Source organism: Bufo bufo, chromosome 7 (genome assembly GCF_905171765.1).
Source record: "Bufo bufo chromosome 7, aBufBuf1.1, whole genome shotgun sequence".
Taxonomy (NCBI): Eukaryota; Metazoa; Chordata; class Amphibia; order Anura; family Bufonidae; genus Bufo; species Bufo bufo.
The window spans coordinates 112,358,515-112,374,456 of NC_053395.1; the positions used below are offsets into that span (position 1 = coordinate 112,358,515).

Below are 15,942 nucleotides of genomic sequence, written 5' to 3' on the forward strand. Positions count from 1 at the left end.
AGTATTAAGGGTTAGGGGCCAGTATTAGGGTCATTATTTTGGTCTGAGGCCAATATCAGGGTTAGGGCACATGGAGCCCACTCCTACCAAGAGGGGAGGAACAGGGTGGTTAGCCCTATTCCTCATCAACCTTTTGCCAGCCAAACAGCCAGATAAGCAATAATACAATACATTATATATACACTCACCTAAAGAATTATTAGGAACACCATACTAATACGGTGTTGGACCCCCTTTTGCCTTAAGAACTGCCTTAATTCTACGTGGCATTGATTCAACAAGGTGCTGATAGCATTCTTTAGAAATGTTGGCCCATATTGATAGGATAGCATCTTGCAGTTGATGGAGATTTGAGGGATGCACATTCAGGGCACGAAGCTCCCGTTCCACCACATCCCAAAGATGCTCTATTAGGTTGAGATCTGGTGACTGTGGGGCCATTTTAGTACAGTGAACTCATTGTCATGTACAAGAAACCAATTTGAAATGATTCGAGCTTTGTGACATGGTGCATTATCCTGCTGGAAGTAGCCATCAGAGGATGGATACATGTTCTCATTCTGTTTACGCCAAATTCGGACTCTACCATTTGAATGTCTCAACAGAAATCGAGACTCATCAGACCAGGCAACATTTTTCCAGTCTTCAACAGTCCAATTTTGGTGAGCTCGTGCAAATTGTAGTGGAGATGAGTGGTACCCGGTGGGGTCTTCTGCTGTTGTAGCCCATCTGCCTCAAGGTTGTGCTACCTCGGTTGTAACGAGTGGTTATTTCAGTCAACGTTGCTCTTCTATCAGCTTGAATCAGTCGGCCCATTCTCCTCTGACCTCTAGCATCCACAAGGCATTTTTGCCCACAGGACTGGATGGTTTTCCCTTTTCACACCATTCTTTGTAAACCCTAGAAATGGTTGTGCATGAAAATCCCAGTAACTGAGCAGATTGTGAAATACTCAGACCGGCCCGTCTGGCACCAACAACCATGCCACGCTCAAAATTGCTTAAATCACCTTTCTTTCCCATTCTGACATTCAGTTTGGAGTTCAGGAGATTGTCTTGACCAGGAGCACCCCCCTAAATGCATTGAAGCAACTGTCATGTGATTGGTTGACTAGATAATTGCATTAATGAGAAATAGAACAGGTGTTCCTAATAATTCTTTAGGTGAGTGTATGTGTATATATATATATATATATATATATATCTCATAATTAGTGTTGAGCAAATCGAAGCACCCAAAGTGGAATTTGTTCCGAAGTTTAGGACAAACTCAATTCATCACGAATCCGAATTTCCTCGTGCTTCGTGGTAATGAATCTTTTTTTCCTCAAATGGCTGCTGCACGTGTTACAAAATGAAAGTAAGAAGCCTGGCAACACAATATGACCCATAATGCCGTGTAGCCAGCCAATCAGCAGATAGCCATCCCCTGTGAAGTTACAGCCCTATAAATGCCTCACCCTGCGCAGTCTCTGCCATTTCAGTGGGAGCTGAGCTTAGGGAAAGACATGACAAGTGCTTATGTGCTAGGCACAGTGTTTCAGAAATCTACTGATATGTGCTAGGGACAGTGTATGTAGATCATGAGGAGAGTTTTTAGAGACTGTAGGGAGAGCATAGGGAGACTGTAGGGACAGTGCAGGTTGAGTGTAATCACCACGTGCATCTTGTTGAACTGCTGACACAATCCCAGTTAATCTGTTAGTTTATACATAGAATGAATGTGCTCAGTATTAAATGGTGGTCTAATACATTGAGACATGCATCTTGTTCAACTGCTAAATAATAGAGAAGGACATCAGGCACCACTAAAATATTTTAATGGGTGCAATCTGCATGCATATATAATACCATTGTATTAAAGATCAGAAAGAGCATGCCCAGACAGATGCACACCAAAACATTACAATTTAATATGTGTACATTTTTATTGAGAATCAACAAGTTAAAACCAATTAAAAAGTCAAGAACTTTAGATCTTCATTAAATGTATGGAAAAGAAGAATCTCCACATGTCCATAAGACAATCACCAAGAATCCTTGATGTACATGATTAAGTATAAATATATGATCAATAGTATAATATACCACAGGTCATGATTGTGTCAAATAAAATATGATGGTGAAGAGACAAACAAGCACAAAATATATAAGATGATTCATAAGAGATAATAAGCAATAGTGTCACTAAACTTCATAATAAAAGAAGTTACTCACTAGCATGATTGCAAACATGTCATAATCTATTCATAATCGCATGTGCAAATAACAAAGGTAAAGTGAAAAAAAGAACATGCAGCAGTTTCATGAGACCCAGGGTGACTGTTTACTGCACGGGTCACAGTATACTTTCTTTATACCTCGCTATAGCATCTGCACTTTATATTTTCTTTTTGCACTAGCACTTTACCTTTGTTATTGTTTTATGGACTGTGCTGCATGTGGAGATTCTTCTTTTCCATACATCTAATGAAGATCTCCTGTCTCTGACTTTTTAATTAGTTTTAACTTGTTGGTTCTCAGTGAAGATTTACACATATTAAATTGTGATCTTTTGTTGTGTATCTGGGCATGCGCATTCTGGTCTTTAATACAATTGTCTTGTTAAAATGCTGCCACAATCCCAGTTAATCTGTTAGTTTCTACTTAGAATTACTGTGCCTTAGTATTGAAGGGTGGTCTAATACTGTATATCACCATGTGCATATTGTTGAACTGCTGCCACGGTCTTAGTTAATCCATTACATTACTGATACAGTTACTGTACACTATGGCCAACAGACAGTTGCCTGGGCCCTCCAAAGAAACCGGCAGTGGCAAAAATGTTGCGGTAGCCAGCACAAGTAGCAGCAGAAGAAGGGGTGGTGGTAGCAGCAGCCACAGCAACAGGCAAGAGCTGCCACTGTCATCGAGCGGTCATGTTTTGACCAACAATCCAGCTGTACTGGAATGGTTGACTCACCCTTCAACATCATCTCAGGTGACAACAGATACACACAGCCAGGAATTGGTGGGATCCTCTGACACCACTCCTCTGTGCCCTCTCCTGTCCTGAACCTGCCTCTTGCTTTTGCTGCTCCTTTTGCTAGCCAAGTAATGTATTTACCGGCGCTGCTCCTTTTTTCAGCAAGGGTGAGTTTTGTGAGGACAGTCAGCAGGTACAGGCCACCACAGACTTGGACAAGAAGTCTGCTGCGGACTCCTCTAGGTGTGCAGCTGCTTTTTGTAAATATTTCATTATATCTTTTCATGGGACAACACTGAAGGTATGACATTTTGATACAATGTAAAGTGGTCAGTATACAGTTTGTATAACAGTGTAAATTTGGTGTGCCCTCAAAATAACTTTTTCCAGCACTGCCTTAATTCTCTTTGGTATGGAGTTCATGTTGCTGGTGGATGTTAGAGACCTTGCGCTCCTCCAGCTTCTATTTGAGGATGCCCCACAGATGCTCAATAGGGTTTAGGTCTGGATACATGCTTGGCTAGTCCAGCATCTTTACCCTCAGTTTCTTTTGTAAGGCAGTAGTCGTCTTGGAGGTGTGTTTGGGTCCGTTATCATGTTGGAATACTGCCCTGCGGCCCAGTTTCCAGAGGGAGTGGATCATTCTCTGCTTCAGTATGTCACAGTACATGTTGGCATTCATGGTTCCCTCAATGAACTGTAGCTCCCCACAGCTGCAGCACTCATGCAGCCCCAAACCATGACACTCCCACCACAATGCTTGACTGTAGGCAAGACACACTTGTATTTGTACTCCTTACCTGGTTGCTACAACACACGTTTGACACCATCTGAACCAAATAAGTTTAACTTGGTCTCATCAGACCACAGGACAGGGTTTCAGTAATCCATGTCCTTAGTCTGCTTGTCTTCAGCAAACTGTTTGAGGGCTTTTCTTGTGCATCTTCTTCAGAAGAGGCTTCCTTCTGGGACAACAGACATGCAGACCAATTTGATGCAGTGTGCCGCGTATGGTCTGAGCCCTGACAGGCTGACCCCCACCCCCTTAACCTCTGCAGCAATGCTGGCAACACTAATACATCTATTTTGAAAAGACAACCTCTGGATATGATGCTGAGCATGTGCAATTAACTTCTTTGGTCGACCATGGTGAGGCCTGTTCTGAGTGGAACCTGTCTTGTTAAACCGCTGTACGGTCTTGGCCACTGTGTTGCAGCTCAGTTTCAGGATGATGGCAATTTTCTCATAGCCTAGGCCATCTTTATCTAGAGCAACAATTTTTTTTTTCAGATCCTCAGAGAGTTATTTGCCATGAGGTGCCATGTGAACTTCCAGTGACCAGTATGAGAGAGTGATAATGCCAAATTTAACCCACCTGCTCTCCATTCACACCTAAGACCTTGTAACACTAATGAGTCACATAACATCAGGGAGGGAAAATGGCTAATTGGGCACAATTTGGCCAATTGGGCATAATTTGGCCATTTTCACTTAGGGGTATATTCACTTTTGTTGCCAGCGGTTTAGACATTAATGGCTGTGTGTTTTATGGACACACCAAATTTACACTGTTATACAAGCTGTACACTGACCACTTTACATTGTATCAAAGTGTCATATCTTCAGTGTTGTCCCATGAAAAGATATAATAAAATATTTACAAAAAGCAGCTCATCTCTAGATACAGCCTGATGCAGCAACTTCTGAATCTCCCACTGGCCCGCACCCCCTCTCCAGCAGTCAGGGCTAGACAACGTCAGCAGAGGTAGCTGTTATTCCTTCCCATCTACTTCAATGTTGTCTATTGCTCCTGATGCTCCTACTCCTCGTCACTTGTTTCGACAGCAATCATTCACTGAGGCGCTTGCAAAAAGACAACAGTATGTGCGCACTCATCTAACGGTGCAGAAGCTGAATGGCCAAATTGCTGGTACCATAGTCCCTTCCTTTTCATGTAGTTGACTCTGCACATTTAGAGAACTGATGGTTTGTGCGCAGCCAAGGTGGAGAGTCCCAAGCCGACATTACTTTTCCAAAAAAGCTGTACCAGCCCTGCACACATACGCTGAGATGGAGTTCGGCCAGTCCTTGGGCCTCTAAGTGTCTGGTAGAGTTCACGCCAGTGCTGATATATGGAGTTGTAACTATGGTCAAGGACAATAGATGTCGTTCACAGCCAACTGGGTAAATGTGGTTCTGGACCAGGCACACCAGCAACTTGGCTAGGTGATGATAATGCCACCTCCATGTTGTAATGCTTGGATTTCTGTGCCAATGTCCTCCTCTGCTTCCTCATCCTGCAAATTGTTCTCACCCTTACCTCTAGGCACAGTTAATAGTGGTCCTCCGGCCTATCACCTATGCAAAGCTAGGGGTTATCGCGCGGTTCTGCACCTGGTCAGCCTTTGTAAATGGAGCCACACCAGGGAGGAACTGCTTGGTGTCATCAATAAAGAAATCGAACACTGGCTGTCTCCTCGCCAACTGGAAATAGGAACCATGGTTACTGATAACGGGGAGAACATTTTGTCTGCACTGCATCAAGGAGGGCTGACCCATGCACCCTGCAATGCACATGTCTTCAATCTCATCACCCAGTTCCTCAAATCTTCCATTGAACTGCAAGAGCTATTAAAAATGCCCAGGAAACTGTGCATGCACTTCAGCCACTCTTACCTTGCAAAATACGTCCTCCTTGAGCTGCAAAGGTTACATAGTTAATAAGGTTGAAAAAAGACATACGTCCATCAAGTTCAACCAAGGGATAGGTGGGAACGCGAATCCCAGAAGGTAAAATACTCTTCCCCAACATCACCTAATTCCTACACGTTGGAACTCCACACTCCATATGTTAGACCGCATGTACTAGCAGAGGAAGGCGTTCAACGATTTCTTAATGCTGCAGACGGACACGCCTACTCCTAGTGGCTAGTGGCACCTCATGTGGGACATGTGCCATTTGCTCAGGCCCTTTGAGGACGTCACTTTATCATTCGTCAGAACTAAGTGATGAATGATGTCATTAATCTTGTAGTTCACGTCCTGGAGGTGATGCTGACAAATCTGATTGGCGAGGGGACAGAAGAAGTGGCACCTCCATTTCACGGCCACATGAGCCCTGAGGAGAATGAACTGGCAGAGGAGAAGGACATAAATGCCCAGGAATTTTATACACAACTAGGTGGTTTATCTGCCTAAGTGACAGGAGAGGAGCATGAGGATTTGGAGGGCGACTACGACAAATATGACGCAGAAGACCCCGACAGACCGTGGCAGTATGCAGTGGAGATGGAGGTAGGGAGGCTCTCCAAGTCCCTTGTGCAAATGGGCAGATGCATGCTGTCACGTTTGTGTTGTGACAGCTGCATTGTCAAGTTTCGGCAGAGGAATGAATACTGGCTATCCACATTGTCAGACCCTTGCTATCTGTCAAAAATGGGGGCATTTTTTAAACCTTCTGAGAGGAATGCAAATATTGAGTACTATAGAGACATGCTGTGTATTCAGTTGGTCGCTGCATACAAGCGCCATCACCCGTCATCAGGAATGTCTGACCGGGGAGACCCTCTGTGCTCATGTTCCATTGCCATGACTGAAGGGTGGGGGTGAGGGGAAGGAGTAGTACCACCTCCCTATGCAGCAACTTCAGTCTGGAGTCTATGATGAGCAGTTTTCTTCAGCCGCCTACTGAAGAATGCACCCAGCAGCAGCAGGCCATGCAGCAGAACCTCCACCAACAGGTGGTGGCATACTTGGACTGCACCCTGTCACCCCAGATCGAAGATCTCCTAGCCTACTGGGCCTGCAGACCTGAAGTGTGGCAGCAACTGGCCGAGTTTGCCATGGACATGCTTCCCTGTTATGCCAGTAGTGTGGCATCAGAACGGGCGTTCAGTTCGGTGGCATAGTTACTGCCTTAGACTAACCTTCATAAAGATGAATCAGTGCATCATCCAGGATTTCCAGACACCAGTGCTTGATGCAACAGAGTAGATCATTCTTCCATTAATGATCATACCGTAGCATACCTCCCAGACATCCGGGATCCAGCGAAATAGTCACCGATTTCAGTGGCTGTCCTGGAATGTGGGAGGTATGTCCCGCTCTCAGGCAACTTTCTCTGCTTCCGTAGCGGAGACAGTTCACAAAGCATGCCACACATAGTGTCCCTCTTTTTACTTGTCAAAAGTTGTGAGGTATGCTGTAGTGTGCTGCCACACCGGAATATTCTGAAAAGTGGGCTGTTGCCCTGCTGCCATCATTCTGTTGCTCCCACCTGATGCCACCCGCCCGCTGCCTCTACTGCCATTCCTACAATGGGGCTTCTTGGCTTACTGATATGTACATATTACATTTTTAAAACCATATGCATACAGTACCATTGGGCCTTGCTACCACACTGCTGCTGTTGGGTTATGCTACTACTGTGATCTGCCACCATCTTGTGCTATATGCCCTCCCCAATCTGTCATGGGACCACTTTTGTCACTGTTACGGCGGCTGCCACCCTTCCCACTCTGTTATGGGGCCATTATTGTACTGTTACTGCCACTGCTGCTGCTGCCACCCTCTCCACTCTGTCATGGGGCCACTATTGTCACTGTTATTGCTGCTGCCACCCTCCCCGCTCTATCATGGGGCCACACACAGTAAATCTACAGCTTAGGCTACTTTCACACCTGCGTTCAGGTGTCCGCTCGTGAGCTCCGTTTGAAGGGGCTCACGAGCGGTCCTGAACGCAGCCGTCTGGCCCCAATGCATTCTCAGTGGAGGCGGATCCACTGAGAGTGCATCCGCCTGCCAGCGCTCAGCCTCCGCTCCGCTCAGTGAGCGGACACCTGAACGCTGCTTGCAGCGTTCGGGTGTCCGCCTGGCCGTGCGGAGGTGAGCAGATCCGTCCAGACCTATAATGGAAGTCAATGGGGACGGATCCGCTTGAAGATGACACCATATGGCTCAATCTTCAAGCGGATCCGTTCCCCATTGACTTTCAATGTAAAGTCTGAACGGATCCGCTCAGGCTACTTTCAGACTTAGAAAATTTTCTAAGTAATAATGCAGACGGATCCGTTCTGAACGGATGCAAACGTCTGCATTATCGGAGCGGATCCGTCTGATGAAACATCAGACGGATCCGCTCCGAACGCTAGTGTGAAAGTAGCCTAACAGAAGGGATTAAAAAGCATGTGATTGGACTGCCACCACATGCATTAAAAAAAACATTTTTTTTTTCTCTCCACTACTTTATTGGCATGGCCTTCATTTCTTTATTTTCCACTAAGGAGCCATTGTTTTGCAGGGGTGCACATGTTTTTTTTTCTTAACTGAACGGTGCTGTATGCTTTATTTTTGAAGTTTAAGTTCTAAGCCTTCACTTTGAGATTGGGTCACCAAGTGGGATGAATATGGTTAGGCAGGGTGGCCTGGCTATACCTGATTTATCACAACTCGTGACAAATTAATTTGTAATGAATCAAATTTCTTGGCGAAGTTCAGAGATTCGGCCAAATCGAATTTTTCTAAAGTTCTTTCATCTGTAATCATATGTACTATTGTAGTGCCCCCATATCTGGGGTACTAAATTTTCAGTGAGCCATCAATGGGTTAATACGGTATTGGTTACAGATCTTTATATTTCTCCTGACCCTGGATCTTGTCTATGCTTCTTGAGACTAGAACAGGCATACCATCATACCTGCGTGATTAACCCCATTGGGAACAAGCCATTTTTCACCTTAACCCCTTCAAGACTGGGCAGTTTTCCTTTCTTTCTGTTTCATTTTTAGGCCCAGCCTTCCCAAAGCCATAACTTTTTTATTTTTCCATCCACATAGCTGTATGGGGATGTGTTTTTGCTGTACAAGTTGTACTTTCTAACACAAGTTGTACTTTCTAATGGCTTCTTTTATGGTTGGACGCGATGTAATGGGAAGTGGAAAAAAATTGCAACACAATGCTGCCACAGTTTTATGGGTTTTATTTTTACAGCATTTTGTACTTTCATTCTCCTGATCAGTATAATTACTATTATACCACATATGTCTAGTTTTTATTTTGTTTTAATACTGAAAGAAAAATAAAAGCTTTGGAAAAAACATTTTTTTTCCCCAAGTGGTACATGACCAATCAATGAGGCACTGCTTGGGGACATGTCATCGATCTGGCCACCAATCATTTCTGGGGCAAATTACCCTAATTTAAGCATGTCATATATCAGATTTGATAATGATGGATGATGGAACGCACACAAAGAATTTTTAGTTATATTATAGTAGAAAAATTATCATTTGAATTTATAAGCAAATTAAGGTATAACTGTTAAAATAACACTTGCTAAAAAAAAAATATCTTGAATGTGTCCACTTCCAAAGATGGAGAATATGAATGACATCATGTACACATAGAACAGTCACCCAATTCCACAAGCATTATCTGCATACAGTAGTCACATATACTTCAGGCACAGAGAACATTTATCCTGTAACTAAGATAACTGGTTCAGAGCGAAATCCACATGTATCCACCAATTTTGCTGTGGTCGAGCTGAGGATTTTAATGCCGATATCACCACTCAAATTGTAAGAAATAAAATCTGCAGTGAAAATCCACAAAATAAATTAACTTGGAAACATGAAACATTTCTACAATGTATAGAAGAGATTAGTTAGATATCTTTTCTACTAGTTGGTATTAGGCTGCAGATTTTCCTATGTTAATTCTGTAGCTAATATGCAGTGCGAGCATTTGCATTAACACCTACGCATAGGACATTCACCCTATCACTTAAGGTATAAGCAGTGTTTTTTTTTATTATAGTAGATTTTACATTATTCAACTGGATCAACACAGCCTTGTATTGGCAAGGGTGTACCTCCTAGATATATATATCAACAAAAGAGAACCGGTACTAAGTGATGCCCAATAAAATAAATCTTTATTATGACATAAAAACATAGAGGGTATAGATGACATCCATATGTTCTGACCTATGCCGTGTGAACAATTCGGCGCATCACAATGATGCTCCAATACATGATCGAACCGGTCAGAATCTCTTTCTTACCCGATATCCAGTGATGTGTATGTGGGCTGTCTCTGTCTGGCGTACTCCTCGACAGGGTACGCCAGACAGAGACAGCCCACATACACATCACTGGATATCGGGTAAGAAAGAGATTCTGACCGGTTCGATCATGTATTGGAGCATCATTGTGATGCGCCGAATTGTTCACACGGCATAGGTCAGAACATATGGATGTCATCTATACCCTCTATACATCTATGCCAGATGCATTTATAGTTTAGGCAGCTGTGTTCATAGCTAGAGGCAGCTTCTATATTTACATGCTGGCCTAGATACCTTATACACAGCTTTCCCGCACTGAGATTGTTGGCATTACAGTGATTTTCTATCTGTTGATAGCAGTGCTATTGTGGACTGCCCCTACAGGCATCCTGTATGGTCTCTACATATATGTATTTGTCTGTATATGTTTTTATGTCATAATAAAGATTTATTTTATTGGGTATCACTTAGTACGGTTCTCTTTTGTTGATATAGATTTTACATTAGCAAACAGCAGTATTTTTTCTATTTTTGGACCTTTACAAACTTAAAGATATAAGTAATAAAGAGTATTAATAATGTTTTTTTTCCATTTTAGGGAGAAGCTGTAAGATTAGCTCGACAATTGCCCTTAAACCTATCAAAACTTGATGTTATTAACACAGTGCATCGTATGAAAAAACAGCTCAGTGGTAACCAGAAAGAATGTATCCATGGTCGACCGTTTTTCCACCAACTTTCAGACATTCCTGAATCAGATGACTAACTGTTTATGTAACTTTATTTTATGAATTCATTATTCCAATTATATAGCACTAAGGGGCACATGTATATGAGCATGATGTAAAAGTTTTCATGTGTGTAGTTTGGATGCAAACTATGCTTCAGCACAACCCAGTTGTAAAACTCTAATTGTATTTAATGAAACCAGATGAAACAATAACATTGAACAGTCATCATATAACAGAATTGTGGCAAACTGTGTTGCACATGAAACCTCAGTTTTTTTCAATTATCTTTCAGTTCCATAGAATTATCTTCTTAGGCTCCATTCAGACGTCCGCAAATGGGTCCGCATCCATTCCGCAATATTGGGAACGGGTGCGGACCCATTCATTCTTAATGGGGCAGAACGGGATGTGTAGAGCACACTATGTGCTCTCCGCATCCGCATTTCCGGAGTGCGGCCCTAAACTTCCGAACTTCCCGGCTGCGGCTACGCAAAAAAATAGAACATGTCCTATTCTTGTCTTGTATTGCGGACAAGAATAGGCAGTTCTATGGGGGGTGCCGGCCGGGTGTATTGCGGATCCGCAATACACCACGGACATGTTAATGGACCCTTACATGATTGTTGCTGGTTTTATTAAATATTTTTTCAAAGCCTGGGTTTCCATGTTCAAAGCTAGGAGTGGATTAAAAAAGAGAAGACCCAGTCCTTCCTTTATACCTACCCCCTTCTATGATCCTTTCTTGAATTTGGCCTAAAAAAAACCTGCATAAAATGTGTGAAAACCCAGCCAAACAGTACACCAGATATGTTCTGAGTTTAATATTGAATTATATAGTTTTATAATTATATGCAGTAGTGATGTTTTCAAAAAAGATGTACTTTACATTTACTTAGCCTTCCCATAAAAGTCATTATTCTCTGGTCTGTTATAAAGGTAGATGATGTAAGCTGTAGTGAGGATTATCCACTCCTTTCTGGTTCTCAGCTGCATCATCTAGCAACTGCGGGTCTCTACTGTGTGGACAGGAAGTCCGTTTCTGTATTCATTCCTATGAGAATTACATTGGGGTTCTTATGGGAGTGAATCAAGAAACTAACTTCCTGTCCACACAGCAGATGCTTTGTCAGATGGGAAGTCAGAGTGTTTGTCACATGACAAAGCTGTGGACCAGAAGGGAGGGGACAACTTCCAATTCAACTGTATTGCCTTCATTAAGAAGTTTACCTACACTGCAATTTACATCATGTACATTTCTTTTACAGGCCTGAGAATAAACATTTTTTTGGAATTGGTTTGTTAACACAGCAGAATAATTAGTAGAGGATTAATCTGATTAGTCAGCCTCAAAATGGAGAATGTATGGCATTTCATCCAACTACACATTATATATTTAGCACTGGGACTGACTCACTGTAGTTAATCTGAATGTAGGAACTACTAGTAAGCTTATTTTCCATACCTATACAATTAGGAAGACTGTCCTTTCTGTAAGTTAATTCTGAAGTAATTCATTTAAAAGATGCTTTGACATTTCTCTTCCATTTTTGTCACATTGTACTGTTTCATTGCCTTTTTAAACCTTAATAAATTAAGCATGTATATTTTTCATTAGTCACATTTTTTTTATGCTATTGTTCAGTAATACAGAAGCAGCAAGTGCCAACTTAATGAATGGGGTGGTATTTTAAATAGCATACCATGGTGCAATACTCAAATATTGTAGAGTAGCATGCCACGTGCAAAGTTGGCACCTAATGTACAGGTGCATCTCAATAAATTAGAATATCATTGAAAAGTTAATTTATTTCAGTAATTCAATTCAAAAAGTGAAACCCATATTATATAGATTTATTACAGTGTGATCTAGTTCAAGTGTTTATTTCTTTTAATGATGATTATGGCTTACATCTAATGAAAACCCAGTGTAACGGAACGCCTAGCACCCCGACCGGGTACCTCCGTCGATATATGCTCCTAGTGCTTCCAGAGGACTCCAAGCACTCCACTTGACACCGTACGCACTGCAGACCCCACGAACCGCCGCAGCTTGGTTGGGGTCTCACCGTCCTCCACCCACGCTGGACCCAAGACTGGGCTTCAGCTTCCAGTGGGTGAACGTCTCCTACATACAGAGAGCAGGAACCATGAACAAGCTCTTACAAGAGCTTATACTCAGGGGAGTATTGTGATATAGTAATCCCCAAGAGTGTAGTTATCGCATTCCCCTAACACACAAGCATTTTATACACATCTTCCAACAAGGCCACTACCCACAGGGTTTTGTAAAAACAGCCAATCACATGCATTTACAGTATTCAAACCTCCCCAGCAATTGTACACAAAATCCTCTTCCCTCTGTCTGTAACGCAATAAACAAAATACAATGAGCATTGTCTGAGACGCAATTAACTAACACAATGAGCATTGTCTGAGACGCAATCCACAAAATACAATTACCAAACGTAATGGACTAACTTGAACCCTGGTCTAATTCGTGGGGGTGAGAGTTCAAGTTAGTCCAAGTCCTTTGTGAACAAATGAGGCCTGGCTGATGAGAGGGCCCATAATCCTGGGGCAAGAGGCTAGTAGCCAGGCCCCTCCAAAACCCAGTGGCGAGGTTGGTTTCGCCACACATCTCCCCCTCCCAGGGAAGACTAACCAGATACCTGACCTCACGGTCAGTACCTGAGTTAGTCTGGCAGTACAACCACAACCCAATACTGGACCTGTTGAATTTTGGGGCCTGGCTGTGTTCTGTATGTCCCCAGCTGTTGAGTGGGCATCTGCGACTCCTTGCTTCCTTGTGGTTCTCTACCTTGGAGCTGTAGGTACTTGGTGGGCAGAGGCCGACTGCGCTCTGGACAGATGCCAGCTCTTCTGCTGGGGTAGCCAGTGGGGAGTCAGCCTCTCGACATGAGGATAGGGGAGGGCAGAAGCCGACTGCGCTCTGCCCAGATGCCAGCTCTTCTGCTGGGGTAGCCTGTGGGAAGTCCGGCTCTGGAGAAGAGGATAGGGGAGGGCAGAGGCTGACTTCACTCTGCCCAGATGCCAGCTCTTCCGCTGGGGTAGCCTGTGGGAAGTCCGGCTCTGGAGAAGAGGATAGGGGAGGGCAGAGGCCGACTGCGCTCTGCCCAGATGCCAGCTCTTTCGCTGGGATGGGGTCAGGGAATCCTGCCCCTAGGACCTTGTTGCGGATAAGCTGTGGAGAGGAGGGATCGTTTACCTCCTCCTCCTGGCATTCCTGCAGGGTTGGTGGGGGATCCGTACCGGCCGTCCAGCATCCCGGTAGGCCTGGTGCAGAGACTGCGGTCCCATCTGCACCTGCCGACTGGGGTTCCTCCCAGTACCAGTCTATGAAGTCCCCTACCTCCACAGTTGGTGAGGAAGTAGGGGATACCTCAGCTGTGACTTGCCAGGGGTAGGGCTGCAGGTCTGGGCCTGGTATCCAACTGTCTTGTATCTTGCGCTGGGCTTGAATGGAGCGAAACAACTGTTGATAATCTTGCTCCAGTTCCCACTTCCTTTGGACCAGAAAGGTCAGATCTGCCCTCACCCCACTAGTTGTAGGCCAATTGTGCAAGTCCCACCTGTAGTCAGTAATGTCCCAAAATCTAGACTCTTCTGTGCTCCCAAAGTCAATGTCTTCAAAAGACTCCCACAATAAACCAGGGCAATTATATTCCTCACCTTCGGGCTTGGCGTACTCCTCCATCCATGGAGCCTGTCGTACTGTGTCCCACCATAGTGCTTGGTAAGCGTCATCCAGCCAGGTTTCCTGCCATACCAGTGTCTCAAGCTCTGACACCCACTCCATCAATGGTTGCTCTCCCAGTAGAGGTAGTCGGAGCGCCAATCGCATTCGCAATCTCTGCTCCTCACTGGGAAGACTCTCACCCCTCCGACGCTGCACGTCCTCCAGGGCCTAGTGCCATACGCCTTTCCGCTCTGCATCCCTGTAATCCGGGTGATCTTCCTCATGGAATGCTGTGCAGGAACCAACGGCATCCATATTGCTGTAGCCAGGGGCGCTGTACGGATACTAGCGTTGCCCTCAATATACTCCACGAACGGTGTCTCCAAGCTGCTTCTCCTCACACTAGGACGCCATCACACCGCTGCCACCAATGTAACGGAACGCCTACCACCCCGACCGCGTACCTCCGTCGATATATGCTCCTAGTGCTTCCAGAGGACTCCAAGCACTCCACTTGACACCGTACGCACTGCAGACCCCACGAACCGCCACAGCTTGGTTGGGGTCTCACCGTCCTCCACCCACGCTGGACCCAAGACTGGGCTTCAGCTTCCAGGGGGTGAACCTCTCCTACATCCAGAGAGCAGGAACCATGAACAAGCTCTTACAAGAGCTTATACTCGGGGGAGTATTGTGATATAGCAATCCCCAAGAGTGTAGTTATCCTATTCCCCAAACATGAGCCAAAACTTCATGAAGGTATAAAAGCAACCACTTTATTCTAACACACAAGCATTTTATACACATCTTCCAACAAGGCCACCACCCACAGGGTTTTGTAAAAACAGCCAATCACATGCATTTACAGTATTCAAACCTCCCCAGCAATTGTACACAAAATCCCCTTCCCTCTGTCTGTAACGCAATAAACAAAATACAATGAGCATTGTCTGAGACGCAATTAACTAACACAATGAGCATTGTCTGAGACGCAATCCACAAAATACAATTACCAAACGTAATGGACTAACTTGAACCCTGGTCTAATTCGTGGGGGTGAGAGTTCAAGTTAGTCCAAGTCCTTTGTGAACAAATGAGGCCTGGCTGATTAGAGGGCCCATAATCCTGGGGCAAGAGGCTAGTAGCCAGGCCCCTCCAAAACCCAGTGGCGAGGTTGGTTTCGCCACACCGAGTATCTCAGTATTTATTAGTATCTCAGAAAATGATAATATTGTGAAAAAGTCCAATATTGTAAACTCATGGTGCCACACTCTAATCAACACAAAACACCTGCAAAGGTTTCCTAAGCCTTTAAATGATCCCTCAGTCTGGTTCAGTAGGCTACATAATCATGGGGAAGACTGCTGATTTGACAGTAGCCCCGAAGACAGTCAGTCATTGACACCCTCTACAAAAGGCCATTGCTAAAGAAGCTGGCTATTCATAAGTGCTGTATCCAATAATATTAATGTAAAGTTGACAAG

The 15,942-nt window shown here is 44.2% G+C and overlaps 1 protein-coding gene across 5 annotated transcripts in view; it reads left to right on the forward strand.

Moving 5' to 3' along the window:
- The window catches only part of PMS1 (PMS1 homolog 1, mismatch repair system component), a 581,602-nt gene extending 570,465 nt beyond the window's left edge, over nt 1–11,137 (forward strand). For all 5 annotated transcript variants that reach the window (XM_040439910.1, XM_040439915.1, XM_040439913.1 and 2 more), the window contains one exon: nt 10,629–11,137. In XM_040439910.1, the coding sequence (XP_040295844.1) occupies nt 10,629–10,796 (168 nt within the window). In that variant the 3' untranslated portion in view covers nt 10,797–11,137. The remainder of the gene's footprint in view (nt 1–10,628) is intronic.
- Nucleotides 11,138–15,942: the final 4,805 nt, after the last annotated feature.